General features: G+C 37.4%; 2 protein-coding genes across 2 annotated transcripts; both read left to right on the top strand.

Moving 5' to 3' along the window:
• Positions 1-5,768: 5,768 nt before the first annotated feature.
• Positions 5,769-10,473, top strand: pars2 (prolyl-tRNA synthetase 2, mitochondrial). The gene is made up of 4 exons (XM_041790665.1): positions 5,769-5,917; positions 6,564-6,900; positions 9,070-9,315; positions 9,397-10,473. The coding sequence occupies exons 2-4, from the start codon at positions 6,577-6,579 to the stop codon at positions 10,276-10,278; spliced, it is 1,452 nt and encodes a 483-aa protein (XP_041646599.1). The 5' UTR covers positions 5,769-5,917; positions 6,564-6,576; the 3' UTR covers positions 10,279-10,473.
• A 1,339-nt stretch (positions 10,474-11,812) lies between these two features.
• ttc4 (tetratricopeptide repeat domain 4) lies at positions 11,813-18,329 on the top strand. The gene is made up of 10 exons (XM_041791475.1): positions 11,813-12,085; positions 12,232-12,349; positions 12,749-12,910; positions 13,072-13,149; positions 14,152-14,276; positions 14,364-14,450; positions 15,146-15,387; positions 15,595-15,679; positions 15,979-16,061; positions 17,162-18,329. Exons 1-10 carry the CDS (start codon positions 11,975-11,977, stop codon positions 17,259-17,261), a joined length of 1,191 nt encoding a protein of 396 aa, XP_041647409.1. The 5' UTR covers positions 11,813-11,974; the 3' UTR covers positions 17,262-18,329.
• Positions 18,330-18,461: the final 132 nt, after the last annotated feature.

The following is an 18,461-nucleotide window of genomic DNA, read 5'->3' as shown; positions in this document are numbered from 1 at the left end:
TTAAAAAAGCTTTTATTTCCTTTCTCCTTCTTTTTTTAAGCCTCATACTGTTAATTTCTGTCCTTATACTGTCTGTTTGTTCCTTTGTCCCTTTTGCATTCATGCAAAACCACTGACTGAACTCTAATGATGTTGCGTTAAGTTGAATCAAAGGAAAAGTACACTGATATGTAGCTAGATGGATAAAATAATTAGTGATATTTATTTAAAAAATGATACAAATTCTCAATATGTGGGACAGAGCGCCTCTTCCAAATTCTCTTAAATTAGCAACTGTTGGAAAAAGCAAAATGACTGAGACTCTGTGTGATGTTATCTACAGGTTCATAGATTTTTCCTTGTCCTCATCAGCAGTGAGTTTCAGCAGAAACCTGCAGGCTGCAACATTGTGGTCAAAGTTTTAGAGCTAGGCTAGTGAACATCATGTTCTACTAAAACCGCATGTACAGTAACACCACAATCAAAGCTAAGATTATTCATTAAGAGGAGTATCCATGAGCTTCACGGCTGTTTCTCATGGTGTTTGTCTGTAAAGTGATGTTTTTGAATCATAAAATGACATGACAAAGCTCTGCTAAAGCCAACAGAAGGACGCTGACTACTGTGAGACCTTTCAGATTTACAGACATGGCTGTGATCTTTTCAGGTGTGGTTATCATGATGTATCAACAGACTCAGGCTCGCCTGCAAACAAGGTTCCTGCCATTATGATCCTTCTCTATTTTGTCCTTATGTAACCACTGCACAGAGAGAGCAGATATTTTTAATGTTCCATAAACCAAAGCTGCAGAAGCCCTAAGATGACATGCATCCATATACTTCTTTAAATTTTATTTACTCTGCTTTCCAGGAATAATGTGTGATATCTGCCTGTTTTCTCAGGATCTGTTTTCTCTGTTATTCCCAGAGTTTCTAAAGCTCGAACAAACAGAAAAGCATCGTTTAGTTAATTAACATGAGTTGTTTTAGTACTTTGGAGGCCCTCAGTGTAACAACCAATATGAGGCCCTTAATTATTCACCTAAAAGAGATCAAAATATTTAGAAGTATGTTGTTCAGGAACACAGAACTAAATGACAAACCTAAATCTGAAATAACCAAATACCCAGCAGCTCATGCCCGTCATTCTTAGTAGAGCCTCTAACTCAATCTCACCACATCTAAATATTCTCACAAAAATGTATGTGCTCAGTGTCAGTTTCTCTGAGTCATATTCTTTTTTTGAAATTTATTGCATGATCTTTAATAATTGACCATTTTTATTTGTCTATAGGGATCTATCTAACCATAATGCGCTCTATATTAATGCATCTTGGGGCTTTTTGACCATCTTAAAGCTTGCTGTTGGCATCAGGGGTCCTCCTCTGGGATTTCTTTGGAAAACCTTTTTTCATTTTTGATGCTGTTTTATTCCCTTTGGCCCCCTTTGACATTCCAAATATCTGTTTAAATGAAAATGATTGTAGATATGCAGTTACCAACCCTGTCATTAGACACTGATGCAATAAGGCCAGTTTGCACAGAATGGACTGTTTTTCCCCCAGATAACTGCATAATGGCTCAGCGTCTCTGCATATGTTTCCCTGTGGGCGTGTTTCAGCAAAGTCCAATTGTTTTCAAGCTTTGTCACTTTCTCTCTCAGTTATAAAGAAAAACCAGACTCACAAGCGCGGTTTTAGGCGTGAGTTTGAGAGTGAAGGCCATCTTCCCTACAGATTAAATGGAATGCACCATCATGGTGCATCCCATTTAATCTCGGAACTCGGAAATTCCAAGCTCCCAGTGGGATACATCTTTTTTAATGGGCCCTTAATTCAGAATTCCGACTCAGAAAGTCAGACCAACCCCAAGTACCCCCAGCTAGAACTCCTAGCAAATGTAAGGCATTAAACTCCAGTGTGGCATCATTCCCTGCTCTGACATTTGACGTAAATGGAACGCAGCATTAGCGTACGTGCTACACAGGGGAAGTGACATAATGGGGGATGGGGATGATTTTGGAATTTATTGAAAACCTGTACATATTTCTGATTTTTTTTATGGCACCAGTTTCGAACCGATACACTCAAGAAGTCTTCTGAGAGGCATTAAAGACAATTGGAGCAATGGCGTGGTGTGCAAATCGAGACAGATGGACAGACAGACAGACACGCCACCAATCACAGCAGTATCACAGTTTGAATACTTCATTGTTTTTGAAAGCAAGTACCACTTTAACTCATTGAATGATTTGACTAAGCTCAAACCCACCTGGAAGTCTAGAAAGGGTGATATTTGCATCTATGAAGTCTTGATAAGTGAAAATTATTGTACATATGTGGGTTTGGATAACTTGGCCGTAGACAGCTGAAGCTGGTTAAAAAAGAGGGACGGCTATCCCCCACGACTCACTTCCTGATCACTACAGAATTGAATTTAAAATTTATTGTTGGATACATGTCCACTCAGTAATACAGTAATTTTCTACACGTTATTATGGCTGTGTTTCAGGACAGAAGGGGAAAAATAGGTTTGTTTGTTTGTAGCTTTGATATTCAGTGTTGTATACGTCCCTATGTTCAGCATTAACATTGATGATCTTAACCCTGATTGCTGATGAGCTGTGTTCATTGACAGCTGTAATCAGGACTCCTTTATAATGAGATCAGTTATGTTTGCCCTGATTGATGACTCAACAGCTTTGAGAGGTGATGAAGATGACCTTGAGTGACCCCAAATCATCATAAGTGGTTTTAAATGATGTAAAGATCTTACACTTGTGACCTAGAAAGCAGAAAACAACCTGCTGCTTCTCCCTTAATGTAATATCATTCTGTGATTTAACTTTGTGTTTTTATATCAAATTAAAGGTTTTTAATCTGAATTTCAACAGAAACAGGAAAAGACATTCAGTTACTGCAGTGAAGCAGGAAGCGCTACTCTTATTAAATTACAAACCTCCTTCGTGTTTTTCTTCTCAGGATCAGGCGAGGAAGTCGTGACTGAACTTTACAGTTAAATGGATTTGGAAGATTTGAGGTGCAGAGATTAAAGGTGAGCCTTATTTTACTTCAGTTAATGTCATACGTGAGGGATTTTTTTTCTAAACACTGAAATGATTGAGACTATACTGACAGATATATGAGCCGTGACTGTTTTTGGTGAAGTTAAAGGAGTCTCTTAATAAAGCCTCACTATCATGGATTCTTTAGACTTATCTAAATATAAAGTATATGTATTTTTGTTGCTAGCAAAACTCATTATGTTCCCCACAAAATGCATTTCAGTGGTAGACTCAGGTTGTTTGAGGCCCTTTGTGCATTGAAAAGGTACCCCAGAGGGAATTTGTCTTTTTTTCTTTGCTGACAGGGCTCCAAAGATGGCAGGTTGTCCACTTTGGACCATTAAGAGAGCAACAAAGAGGGCAATTTATCAAAGTTTGTCAAACAACAGGGCACCCAAAAAGGAACATTGTCAATTTTGCCCATTATGAGGGGACCAAAAAGGACATTTGTCTGATTATGTTGATTTAGAGGGTGCCAAATAGAGTATTTTGTCAAATTTGGTTCATATTGAGGAAAACAAAGAGGGTGCTTTGTCTGATTTTATTTACTTATATGGTACCCAAGAGGGCACCTTGTCATGGCAATCCACTAGAGAGACAGCCAAAGGGGCATTTTCGTGGCATTTTTTTCAAACATTAGGCCACCAAAGGTTGCGATTGTCCTCCTGCCACCAGTTCTGCATTTTAACTTCTAGGTCCATATTTCTATCCATCATTTTTAGAAGAAGTGAACCAAGTTTCTGCAGCCTCATCTCTTCATTCGCTAAGATGGAAAACAGGTAAATTTGATGTTTGCTGATAAAGTCGGGCCTAATGGGATTGTTTGTATCTGACAGAGACATTCAGTCGCCCATTTCTCTGAGGACCAAACCTCATGACAAGAGACAAAAGATAAAGAGAAGAAACAGACGCACGCCTAATCAGCTCAGGAATACATCAGTGTGTGGGTTTAGAGTTGTGACTGTGTTTGTCCTTCACAGTGACGACACAGAGAGAGACACGCTCGGCTGTGTTTGCCATGTGAGCTGACTGTCAGGTGTTTGTGTCATTGACTGACTGAGGGAATAATGGATTCAAATTGCAGACATAAAAAACATAAAATGCTATAAAGACAGTGAAAGTGCATTAACACAGACTGCAGCACGTCTTCATGTCAACAGAAGACAAAGATTACATGTGTCAGGACGGTACATTCAATAAAAGTCATCAATAGTACAAAAACACAAAAACGGTCTATCAAATACATTACTGTGAAGCTGCACTCATTTGTGTACTAACTACCATTATATTCAGAATTTTTGTATTGGAGTTTTGGCATTAAAATAACACTTTTAAAGAGAGAAATGTTAAAATCAGACTCGTTTTCCTCCTGCATAGATGTTTTTGTCTCAGGGCATCAAGCTCAAAGGGGCCTTAAATTCCCTCTCTTCCCTATACTGACACTCAGTCTGAACTTCAGCAGATAGTATTGACCATGTCTACATGTTTAAATGCACTGTATGCTGCCATATGATTGGCTAATTAGATACTTAGGTTAATGAGCTGTTGAGCAGGTGTACCTAATAAAGTGACCTAATGACAGAATTATCTAAATCTGATCTTAAACCCCTCAACCACAACTCCATTATTTTCCTTTCCTTATCCTACTTTAGATTTTAAAAACGTGCTTTTTTTAAAAAATTTTCAACCTTATAGTTGAATTATTTTTTTTCCCAGCCAGTATTACTATTTCTCATCTTCTTTGCATTTTTATTGACACAGTCATTTGTATAAGACTTTCCTCTAAGACACCCTTAGGTGAGGAGAGTTTAGTGTTTCTCATCCATCATGACTTCTTTCATAATTCACCAGACACATTCGTGCTCCTCTGGTGAGAAAAGGAAGAATATGTTCACCGACTAAATGCAAATATTGTTATGTAATTTAATGTAGCGTGGACGTAAATGCATAGCATGACAGTGAGGAAGTGAAGTAATACTATTGTAAAATGACTCATTAAACTTGTTTGCAGGTCATTGATTTTACATCTTCATGTACTTTATCGCATCTGTCTTTCCCTATAAAAGCAAATGTGTCCTGCTTTCAGCTCCATAAAGTTACAATCAGAGTTTCATTGAAAATGTGTACAAAGCACATGTTTATTTAAAAAAAAAATTCTAGAATATATAATAACTCTGTTTTGAGCATAAAAGTGTGCTATTTTATTCATTTTTCTTAATTAGCCATAAAAAGAAAACATGACAAAATCTGCCATGAAAACATGACAATAGAGACCTTTCTCTTATAATCATTGATTACTTGTATATGTTTAGTTCAAGAAATTACAAGGAATCATTGGTTATAAATGTTTATGTAAACTTTTTATACGCATCACTAAATGTACTTGAAAAAACAAATATGCAGGTCAAAAAATAAAAACAAGCAATTTTCATGATCACTGCAATAAAAACAGCCTGAAATTGATGTAATTCTGCATTTATCTCATTAAATTTCAAATTTCTATTTGCACTTCAGTTCAAAAACATACCTTTTGGTATAATACTGATAATGAAAACAACATATTCTTCCCTTCATTGAATTATTAGTAGTCACAATGGTTTAAGTGAGAATATCCTACAATTTGTCACACTTTGGCTTTGACAATAGACTTAATGTGGCCCTCTTGGTAACCAGAATTGTATTTTACTCCTCCGCGCCAGCAGAGGGCGATGTATCATCACAGAGATGAGCCTCCACGCTTCAAGCTAAGGAAGACAGCAGCACGGCGATAGGACCTTCAGTGTAAAGTAGTTAGTAGTTTCCATAAAATGCCTGTCATTGCTCGTTTACTCTCATAACTATCCCGTAACTATTAGACGGAGGCCCTGTCTCGTGGTGAGTTTTGTTTAATGTTTAAAGACGCCGTTGTTTGCTAACTAAAGGAGCTAATCACAGCTAGCTGATGCTAAACTGTCTACAAGGAAGGGTCTGGGTTACATGCACAGAGGTTTCTGCACAGTCTGTCACTGATATGGACTGTGGACACTTTGTGTGTCTGTTGTTAGGCAAATAATGTTAAAACTACTAATGATCAGATCATTTTTGTGGGAGAGTTGCAGTTAGAGCTCGGTATGAATTGACGACCTTGACTCCACCTGTTTACTACCTGAATACTTTGCAGTGGAAGAGGAGGTGCATGTTTTAGTTCGTCCGTCAGAAAACAAGCAAGTTTTGGTGATTAATATATCGCAAATACAACTGTAGTTCTTCGAAGGAATTTGTAAGAGTAAATTAAGATTAGCCTCTGAATATTTTTTAATGCACTGTTGAGCTCAGTGAAAAATAGCTGTTTTAGTACATATCCATTTTAAATCTGATGATTAACTTATTAATGTAGCTTTTTTTAAAATTTACATTACAATTTTACATCCCAGGTCGAACAGAAATATTTTTTCATTTGTGATATGTGACCTTTGACATCCATACCAATAATGCTCTTATTTGCAGATTGTTTTTTATAACTGATTGTCTGATCCATCAGGTCTGAATCAACCATGGAGCCTATGATAAATCATCTTTGGCCAAGAGTCTTCCAGCGCCTCCACAGAACCTCACTTCTTCTGAAGCGGACTCATTCAGGATGTGCTGCTGAACATGCCACCACTCCTGCCCCCAGTAGCTCCAGACACACCCGCAAACCCACACTCCTGGTGTCTCGCCTTTACCAGCCTGCAAATTTACGTGATTCGGACACCCGGCTTCAAGGAGAAATGACGTGCAAGAGCCAGAGGCTCATGCAGCAGGCTGGGCTCATCCATCCATCCAACCCAGGGTGCTACTACTATCTTCCTGCCACCGTGCGCTCCATGGAGAAGCTGGTGAGACTTGGTTTTGATAAAGAGATTATAAACATCAAAAAAGCCTGCTGAAGCAGCCTACAGTGTTGATTTTGTCAACTGAAACTGTGACTTAAAGTGCTGAATGCCTTTTTTCCTGAGGAAGATGAGACTGAGACTTAAAATAGATCTTTGGTGATTAAAATTCCTGACAAAAAGTAAATATAATTTATTTTGTCAAGGAGACTCAAATGGAACAAAAATGTTACTAGACAATTGGACATTCAAAATCCTTATTTCTCCACTGTGCATGTAAAATTTGTCGGTATTTTTATTGGTGTATTTTAATGGTAATATTGCTAGTGCATTAATATGACTGACATTTATATTAATTTTACAATTTAGCTGATTATATAAGTTCATAAAGGACAAATGCGACTAAAAGAAATAGCTGAAATGTAAGGACTAAAAGCGGACTAAAAATGGTTTTGAGTTTTCATCAACTAAAACAAGACTTAAACTGTAAAGGGTTAAAAATGACACAATTTAACAAAAACTAATGAATATTCAAATCTAACAACTAAGACTTAAGCTTCCAAAATTAACACTTCACAAATAAAAGACACTGGGAAGTTGCTCTTGACTCTTTTTATAACTTACTTTCAGTTTAGTTTTACTTTCTTCTTTTTTAAGGCAAGCTAATATCCCTGTGGACTTTTTCCAGGGTTGTCCTTCCAGTTTTGAAGAAATTGTCATTTTTACAGTGTTCTTACAAACCCTTAAAGTCTTCTTTTAATTTTTTTTTAAGTTTAAAAAGATGATAATAATTAATTATTATTATATATTATTAATTAATTCATTAATTTAAAAAATAATAAATTTAAGAATTTTAAAAATTACTTTCTAACCCTGAAATTCAGGCCATAAATTGTCCTTAGCGTCTTATTTGAACCTGTTTGAGGTCTCAAAATTAAGATTGAACGTTGAATGAGATATGTCTGGATACCTTATGAAATTGACACTATCCAGTTTGCAGTATATCAGGTTTATTGTGGATTTGCTTGCAGCTTTAGCAGCAGTGGGAAGTGTTAACATTCACAAAACATATGTAACAGTAAAGGACAAGAAAATGGGAAAATGCAAGCTAAAGGATATTTGATTGACAGCTTTGTTGTCATTGCATAAATACAAAAAATTATACATGTTCCTTCCAGCAAAACTACAGAAACACTCACATGCACACTTAGAAATACAATCAAATCAATCAATACAGGCAAGTCAAGGTAGTGTGCATGACTATAAATATTAAATATGAAAAATATTCAAAAACAGTATTGCATGGTCCATATTTCATAGATCATGGGTGGTAGTGAAAGGGTTTTGATAATTGAGAGAGTGGATGGCCTTAAAAGAGAAACTGCATGAGTGTGATGGTTCGGTATTTGATTGACTTGTATGGCCCCCCTAAGGGCAGAGGGGTGAATAGGTGATGACCAGGGTAAGAAGAGTTTGTGATAATTTTTTTGCTCTGGAAAGGTATCAGATGTTTGCAATGCCCTGGAGTGAGGGAAGGGGGCAGCCAATGGTTTTTCCTGCTGTCTTAACAACTATGTAGAGCTCAATTTCAACATAAGAATACAGGAAGAAGCTGACAGGTGAAAACAATGATTCACTTTTAAACTTGGAACGATGGGAATCAAGCTGTCTACTCTCCAAAAAAACAGAAAAGAGCTGATTCCATGCATTGTAAACAACATAAACTTTTCCTAGTCGTGGTGTTAATTTTTTTAAGTCTTAGATTTTATTTTAAAAAGTTTGTGGAAAGAATATGTCAACAATTGTTTATCTCTGGTATGGCTTTCACCCTGTTTTCATAAATGCTGATTGTTTTGGAGTGCTGAAATCTAAATAAAATGCAGAAATAAAATTGCACAGATCTGGATTAGGTCAACAATAAGTTATTCTTCCTACTGTTAAAAGATTTATTTTAGAATTTCTAAGAAACCCAAGGATTATTTTTTTCCTGAGAACCAGGAAAAGTAGAGAATAACAGGTCTTTTTTTCTTGTTCTGCAACCTGTTGGGTGCAGGGCTGAATCCAAAATCAATAACTGCTGCATCAGATCACAGTTGTAATGTGCCTGAAGCAAAATTGAGTGTAAAGATTTTAATTTTCATCCTAAAAATGTTAACTGCTGACTCTGACCAATAGGTGAGAATTATAGACCAGGAGATGCAGGCCATTGGTGGACAGAAGCTGGACATGCCGAGTTTGTGCTCTGCTGATCTCTGGAAAAACAGTGACCGCTGGGATTTGATGGGAAAGGAGCTGCTTTGTCTAAAAGATCGCCATGGAGCTGACTACTGCCTGGCTCCCACACATGAGGAGGCTGTGACGACTCTGGTGGCTCATCAGAAGACTCTCTCCTACAAACAGCTCCCTCTGCTGCTCTATCAGGTAGCTTTCACTCTCTTGCCACCAGTATTTTTTGTTCGAATAAAGTCAGTCCCTGACTTTTTGATGTTTTTTATAACACAGATGACGCGAAAATTCAGGGATGAGCCAAAGCCAAAGTATGGTCTGCTTCGAGGGCGTGAGTTCTACATGAAGGACATGTACTCATTTGATGTGAGTGAAGAAGCAGCTTATGAGACCTATGAGTCTGTGTGCCAGGCGTACAACAGGCTCTTCGCTCGTCTTGGTCTGCAGTGCGTTCAGGTGCAGGCAGACACGGGAAACATTGGCGGTACACTCTCCCACGAGTTCCAGCTGCCAGCAGACATCGGTGAGGACAAGCTGCTCATCTGTGGGAGCTGCTCCTTCTCTGCTAATGTAGAGACGCTTTCATCTGACAGAACCCGGTGCCCACAGTGTAAAACTGGCACACTAGAAGAGTCCAAGGGTATAGAAGTCGGCCACACCTTTTACCTGGGTAAAAAGTACTCTCATATTTTCAATGCCACCTTTAGCAACGCCCAGAACAAGCTCAGTGTCACAGAGATGGGCTGCTATGGTCTTGGGGTGACTCGTATTCTCGCAGCAGCCATTGAGGTAATGTCAACAGACGATGAGATCCGCTGGCCCGGCCTCATCGCCCCCTATCAGGTTTGTGTTTTACCTCCTAAGAAGGGCAGTAAGGTGGATGGAGCCTCGGTCTTAGCGGAGGAGCTGGTTCATACTTTAGGAGAGACTCTGCCACGTTTGAGAGGGGAAGTAGTCCTTGATGACCGCACACAGATGACCATTGGAAAGAGGCTGAAGGACGCCAGTAGACTCGGTTATCCATATGTAGTCATCGTGGGACAGGGAGCTCTAGAGGAAACACCCAGGTATGAGGTGATCTGTCAGCAAATGGGTGAGACTATGCTTCTCAGTAAAGATGGGCTGTTAGATCTTATGGGACAAGTAGAAACTGTATGAATACCAATCTGAAATTGGGGATGAATATTTTCTGTTTGAAAGTTCTTTGTAAGAAGCAAAATTTATAAGTGAGAGGGGCTGCAGCAAAGAATGTCCAAGTTTTGTCTTCACTGATTTTAGAAAAGGAATGTCAAGTTGAGCCTGTTTTGTCTCTGTGCAAATAAAAATGTGACCTCACACAAGGGAACGGAAATGGATACCTTTATTGTGTTTGTTTTTGGTGGATTTAAGTTGGCAATATCGTCTCCATTGACAGGCATTGGCCATATGAACCAATGTCAGAAGCCAGTGTTCATCTGTTAAGCTGTATTAGTTCTTATCACACCTAACTGTTGATTCAGAGAAGAGATTTATCGCTGGGCAGAAGATGTAAATGGTACAGGACTTGAGCTTATTTAGTGCACAAGCTCATTCAAACACTAATGTCAGAGGTTGGTAATTGAGAATTAGCCATCAGTATTTGATTTGAATGCATCCATACACATTCACACATCACCAACAAAGTAATGGGAGTAAATTTGAGTTTGGTGTCTTGGCCAAGGACACATTGGCATGTTCTGGGGATCAAACCCACAACCTTCCAATTGCAGAACAACCAACTTTACCACAGTTGCCTCATAATGTGATCTGTTTGATAAACTAATCTTTTTCCACGGTCAAACATGAGGGAATGTTGAACAATAAGAAGTATACGTAGTGGCAATGGGCAAAATTGTTATAAACATAAGTTTTAGCATCACCCCTGATCATCTGGTTTTGAAATCCTTGTACTTTGATTATACTATAAATACAGCAAAGTGGTGAAAGTGTCAATATCAAAGACATTGCTATACTTAAGTGGACAGATGAAAAAAGCTAGAGTACACTGAAGAGTGAAGTGTAATATTTCAAATGAAATCTTAATTTTACATTAGCAGGTTAAAGACTATTTAAATAACTTGTAAACAATTCACTGCAGTAAGTTGGGGTGAAAGGATAAACGTTTTCATGATTTTTACTTGCTTGAGATAAATTTCTCTATAAAGGTAGCTGTAGAAATCTTGCCAATAACAAAATGATACATCAATCAAACAAAAAGAAATGGGATTTTCTTTATTTTACACTGTAGTTTATGTCAGTATTTTTATACCAAAACATGGAGGCATTACTTATTACTCAAAATTGCTTTGTAAACTAAAGGTTTAGCCTCCAATGATTTATATAAAGTCAAAATACGGTTGTAGGTTTCCGATGAAAAAGTGCCTTCAACCTTAAATACGAGAGATGGTATAACATTTAAACCTCTTTGATTTCAATTTAGCTCAAACAATTGTTTTTATCCCTCAAGGGTAGATTGGTTTTATTAAATTAATTAGCTTTGACACTACAAATGTTAAGAAAAAGTGTCTTAAATTCAAACTGTTATCCGCTATAGTTAGTTTGAAATGTTTTTGACTATTAAAATGTCCGCTTTGACTAAAATTACTGTATTCAACGTCCGTTTGTTACGCTTGGGGCGGAACAAATGTATTGACGCTATGTTTCCGCACGGACCTCAAATTACTTTGCACTACCTAGGCACATGTGTAAACAAGTAGCTGGTAAACGTTCCATAAAATAAGAGCTATATTAGCTGAAGAGGTGTGTCATTGTTAAATTATAGTTTTATAATACTTGTTCTTAACAAAGCAGTGCCCGTAATATACGTTTATATAAAATGACGTCACCCCAGGCTCAAAATGACAGCGACGACGACACGGATGCGTTTATGGACAAATTTAAAACTCAAAGATATAAAAATGCTTTCAGTGAAGGCAACTGGGAAGAGGTAAGAAACTATTCGATATCGACCTCAGAGAAGAAATGTATACTTATGAAGGGGAACTGAGTCCGTTTGAAGTTGTAAGCTAACAGGCTAACAGTTCACTTTCACATGGTACATTTTCAGGATTGTGTTTTTTTTTTCTTATCCAGGAGTTTGATAAAATCCCCATGTTCATGAAAACTGCCCCTGAAGAGATTGACCCTAAAGAATATCCTGAACTAGCTTGCCTTCAAGCCATCATCCACGATGAAGACAGGACACCAGAGGGTAGGTGGACCACAGAGACAAGTCTGGTGTTGTGGTTTAAAGAGTGACCGTGTTCACGGATGACTTAACGTAATGCGCGTGTGGTTGACATAGTAAAAAAACTACTGTTCTGACTGCACAGAGACATCGCCACCACCTTTTGTGTAGTTTTTAACTAAAGACATGTCTGAATTGTTTTGGACAGCACGAAAAAAATCAAGACGCAGTCAATATGGTACTAATCGTAGACCTGTTGTAACCATAACAACCATAGACGCATTGGACAGATAGATGGCAGTTAACATGGTCACTCGTTGAATCAAAACACATGTTGGATTTTCTAAAAAGGTAATAAACACACATCACATCACAACTGCTAAATATAATACACTGCATCACTCTTCTCTCATTCCTCCACAGAGCAAGCTAAAGCCTTGAAAGACGAAGGAAACTCGTTTTTTAAAGAAAAGAGCTACGAAAAGGCAATCTTGTGCTACACAGTAGCTCTGAAGAAAAAATGTGGAGATCAGGAGCTGGACACAGTTCTCCTCACCAACCGGGCAGCAGCACACTTCCACCTGGGTAAAATATATGTTATATACAAATAGATACCACAGCAGTATAATTATCTATATTATAATAATAGAGAGAAAGAATAAAATAGAACAGAGATTTATAGTCTTTCTGCAAAAACACCAGTCCTATCATGCCTGTTATCTTTGTTTTGTATTGCTTTAATACAGGTAACATGAGATCTGCATTTAATGATGCTGTATCTGCAAAGAAGATCAAACCAGACCATCTCAAAGCCTTGATCAGAGGTAACAAAATAATTAAAAGCAAGAACAGCTGGTTTACAACAGTATTCAGTGCATTAAAAATTATATTCTACAAAAATAAGATTCATGGGTATGTGATGAAAAATTTCTAAAAGCTTTTTTTAAGGACATGCATGGTGTAAGATAAAAATGACAAAATGAACAAATATTTATCTGAAATTTGTGTCATTTGATGAGTAAATTTAGAACTTTTCATGAATTATGAAATTTGGTTTAAAGTAAGCTTAATTTATTGGACTTTATAATAAATCTTTTGCAAAGTGTCTGAAAGCCTGCAACAGAACATATCCTTAGAATAATAAAGTTTCTAGAAATTCTACTTCATTATAATAGCAGCATTCAAGCACAGTAAAGTGACCCTGGTGAAACCCTGATTTCACCCTGAAAGACAACATTTGGTTGTGCTCAGTCCCACTTCTTAATTTTAGCCCTTGTTTTAGAGTGGCTCCTCCCCCCTTGAAACAGAGCTACAAGGGGTAGTATTGAAATCTTCCCCAGTGAAAGGGGACAAACCTTCAACTTCCTGATGCATCATTAGTCATCATCAACAGTGTTTTACAATGCTACAGTGTCATTTAGCGGACACTTTTGTCCAGTATGACGTACATCTGAGTTTTAAAAACGACAGCCCTCAACATTTTTGCTATGAGTGATTTCTTAAAATGCTTCCTCATAATCAGAAAGGTTAACAATACATTGAAACCACATTAAATTATGATATCACTGTCTTAACTTTCAAATCTTACAGATGATGTACATTCTGGGAGATTTCTTGGAATCTTGGCTGAAGTTTGATTCTGGAAAATATGTTTGAAGGACATGTACCCCTATCTTTTCGCCATACCCTGCCATTTCTGTAAAAATCAGACATCCCACTCCCAGACGTGACCTTGTGAAACACAGGGGTAGGGCTAAGTGTCAGGGGTGTATTGAGATTGATTTGTATTGGATTTGGATTAAACTATACTGTGTTCCTCCCTGCAGGTGCTCAGTGTTGTATCGAGCTGCGGAATTTTGCAGAGGCGCTCCAGTGGTGTGATGAGGGGTTAAAAGCCCATCCCACTGACAAGAAGCTGCTGGAGCTGAGAGCAAAGGCAGATAAACTTAAGGTGCAATCATTCGAAAGTTTCAAAAGTATATAAATGTTTAGTTTTCTATTCACAAAAGTATTGATCTTGTTTTCTTTTGTGCTTTAGAGAGCAGCAGAAAGAGATGCCAGGAAAGCCAAGGCCAAAGAAAAAAAGTTGCATGGTGCAAAAGAAGCTCTTCTGGCTGCTATAAAGGTAAGAGTGTTTAAATCTGAGGAAGACTTGACTGCAACTCTCTGTCAAGCTGTTAGCTTTTCAAACACATTGCATTTTGATAATACCTCTATCATGTGTGTTTAACTCCAGTCTCTGAAGGCAGTTCTCCTGTAGCTCTTTGCTTTTCTGTGTTTTTCATGACAGTCCACACCTGTCTATTTTACCTGGCACAGAAACAATCCAAAAAACTTAACTTTGAACCATTTTCAAGTCAAATTCATACTTTGACTATCCTGCGTAATATAAACATTTCCATCAAGTGTCTTTCACTATAATTAGACCTGAAAATCTTAAAGTGATGTTTGCAAACCACAATGCAGATTCACAGCAGAAAAAGACAAACCTGTGCTCATATTAGCATCAGAGATTAACCTAGCGAGTCATTTACACCAAAAGTTATGAAATTCCTATTTCCTCATTTGGAAACTCTGTTCTTCATCTCCTTTGTGCGTCTCTGTCTTACTTGATCTTTTCTGGAAGAAAGAAAAAATGAAGATCTGCTAGGAGATTTGCTAGCAGAACAGAGGGAACATGTAGAGCTTTTCACCTGTTTGGAAGAATAATAACCGTCAGGATGTAACTTAGCAGTGACAAGTCTGATATCCTTGATGCAAGAGTAAGTTCAGAGTATTTCTTTACTGCGTTTATTAGATATATTTTGACTGTTTGTGCAGGATCGAGGCATTAAACTCCAGCAGCCTGTGAAGTCTCCTCCACACGGTTCAGACAGTGAGGATGAGGTTGATGGCTCCTCTGCAGCGATATCACAGCTGAGTCTGGACGGTCTCAGTTCACAGGAGGTGACGGGGGCTCAAGTGTTCCTGGATGAGCAGGGATCCCTGCACTGGCCTGTCCTCTTCCTCTATCCTGAGCACCAGCAGAGCGACTTCATCTCTGCCTTCTGTGAGAACAACTGGTAAACTCCTCTTCATCTTAACAGTCTTCAGTTTATCTTCTCTGATGCATATCTGTGCTTATTTTAACCAGTGTATAGTTTTATGTGTTGCAACTTATTAGGTAACTTCACAAGTCCTCCTTTTTCCTTTTCATCAACAAAATAATGATTATTTTGCTGTTTTTACTCAGAAATTCAGCAGAAAAATCACTTTCCTTCTTGTTCCAGTTTCATAGATCACCTGGCGGTCATGTTTGGAGAGGAACTTCCTCCCTGGGATGTAGACCAAAAATATCACCCACAGAATCTGCAGGTTTGTTTGGTCTTCCCATGCCTTTTAATAAATGTTTCTTCTAATAAAGATGCAATTTGTGAAATTTACCTTCTATTTGTCCATCCTAGTATTTATGAAATAATAGTTTCCTTACAAACTAAAGCAGTGGGACATTGTTGAAACATTCTGATAAAATAAAGGCATAACTTCTTTAAGTGTAAGATGCTTCATCAAAGGTTTTAGTCCAGACCCAAAAGGAGGGTAGATAAGCTGCTAAAAAATAATTGTAGTGATTTTTAATCCTTATTGACCACATTTGTCTTTCCTTCATCTTCCAGCTGTACTTTGAAGATGGGCAGAACGAGACACTTTATCAGGTCCACCCTGAGACGCCACTTTTAAAAGTGCTGCAGCATAAAAGGTACATTTGCTTATAAAAAGTCAGGTGTTTTATTAAAGGGATTTTTTTTCCATCTTTCACGTTGATAACAGATCAGTGTCCTTTGAATGGCAAACACTGACGCAGCTAATTTCTCCGCTCATGCGTCACTTTTTCAGTTCACATGAGTCAAGTTCAAGTCTAGCCTGCAGCTCCTTTTCCCCATGTCTCTCCACCACTCTGTCGCACCTTTTTACAGCTCTATCCACTATCCTCTTTTCTAGGAATAAAGGCATAAAAAGCCAGAAAAATAGATCTTGAAAAAGTCATTTAGTGCTTTTATTTTGAATGTGAAGAAACAGAAGAGTGGTGCTTTGTGCTCGGGAGCCTGCAACTGCTGTGCAAATAGTTTCACCTCTGTGTCTAAACAAGTTAGGGCGTAGCATTTTAATCACAAAAGTATATTTTATCGATGCGCCTTCGTCTCCAGTTAAGCTCTGCTAAGTGAGAGAAGTTAAGAAAATTCAAGAAATCTTTGAGACAGTCCTGTTACCCTTTCTTGGTCCTTGTCCATGTGAACCTGAGTGATGGAGAGAAAAATAGAAAGGGGGGAAAATATTGAGCTGCATTGCTCATGGGCTGTCAGGAGACTTCAGTAGGAATCACTGTAAGCAGGCTAATTTTGTCACTAATGCTCATTTGAACAGCATGCACTTATAACATGCTGAATATCCAGTTTAATAAAGTATAATCTTATTGGATAGATGCTGAAAAAACTTTGCAGACCCTTATACTGCAGCAGGTCTTTATCATTCCTAAGCAGACTTGAAATCATACTTTATGATTGTATAAATGCAAACTTTAAAAAGCAATAACATAAAGGTGAAATAAGTTTTAATAATTAAGTTTCTTGAGGGCAGTTGCATTAGTGCATCACAGTGCTGTTTTAGTTGTTTTAGATGCTCTATTTCATTAGTCCTGCACTTTCTAGGAATTTACTTCCTGCCATTGTGATCTTTAAGGGAAGGTGTTTGCACCTTACTGTCAGAGTCTCCATTCACTTACAGTACTTCCTTGACACTCCCTGACATTGATCTCCATTACACCTTTCTAATTATTATTAACCTCTCCTTTGTCTGCAGGTTTACGGTCAAAGGAGGCACTCCCAGCTTCATCATTCTGGTAAACGGCTCAACATTCAAGAAGCAGTTTTTAACCGAAAAGAAAGTAAAAGGATTATAAAGCCGGGACTTTTGATACACAGCTACCCCAGAGTACTGATGCCGATATTATAAAAGACACTATTCAAGCATGTTTGTGGAGACCAGTATCCTTTATTCAAAACAAGTATCAATTTAAATGGATACAAAACTCCCCCAAATGGAGTCTTCTAATCTTTACATCTACAACCTTCATATTTTTTTACTTTACAGGAGATATTGTATTAAATTAAATCAATCAATCAAAAATTGCTAAATCAGAAAAATACACAAACTTGTCTCAACCCTCCGGTATCACTCTGGACATTTTTGTCCAAAAGGGTGATTTTTTCATTTTATTATTATTGCAGTTATTGATTTTTTGTTGCTGAATTTTGTTATTTCAAAATCAGTTTTTTCAAGGGCCTTTTGTTCACTCTGTGCAAATTTACTACCTTCATAATAAACAATGACACCATGTATTTAATCTGGGATTTAAAGGGTTAAACCATGATGTAATTTGATATTTAATAGTTTTGATCAGGACTGAAAGTGATTGAAAGATCTAAGCCAAATAGAGTGGAAATATCAAACTGTAATATTTTGTACCGGTTTCCAAAGTGGACATTTTTGTCTAAGAACGGCTTATTAGGGAGTATAGTTTTAAACTGGACTCTACACAAAAACCAATAAGACATTAAAATTAGTTTTGTTCCTAATCTTTGACACATCCAGGACTGTGCTCGAAATATGTCAGCCACTGGACATTTGTATTTTAGAAAATAACACATTTTCTGGGATTTTTCATAAAAAAAGTGACTTCTTGTTGTAAAACTGGCATTTAAAGAGTTAAAATTCCCAAAGTGTTTAAGTATCAGGTAGTTTTGCTCAGGACTGAAGTTAAAAAAAAAAGGAATTATTAAAAAAAATGGGAATTCATATTTTAATATAATTTTCTAATTCATGTTTTTCACAGTGGACGTTTTTGTCCATAAATGGCTTATTAGGGTAGTAAATTTGTGTGATACCGAAGGGTTAAACAGAGAAAATCAAAACACTTATCGAACAAAAAATAACTGTGCTCAAAGTGCCTGCAGAATATGAAATAAAAAATGTGAAAAAGACAAAAAACTACCTCCTGACTTTGTCCTTTCCATATCTGATGCTTTAAATTTCAGTGTTAGCCAGGGGAAATAAAATATCATCTAAAGTCAAGCTTCATTATTCATTCAGAGAAACATTG

This window comes from Cheilinus undulatus, linkage group 7, assembly GCF_018320785.1.
Source record: "Cheilinus undulatus linkage group 7, ASM1832078v1, whole genome shotgun sequence".
NCBI classification, from domain to species: domain Eukaryota; kingdom Metazoa; phylum Chordata; class Actinopteri; order Labriformes; family Labridae; genus Cheilinus; species Cheilinus undulatus.
This window is presented reverse-complemented; position numbering and strand designations above follow the sequence as displayed.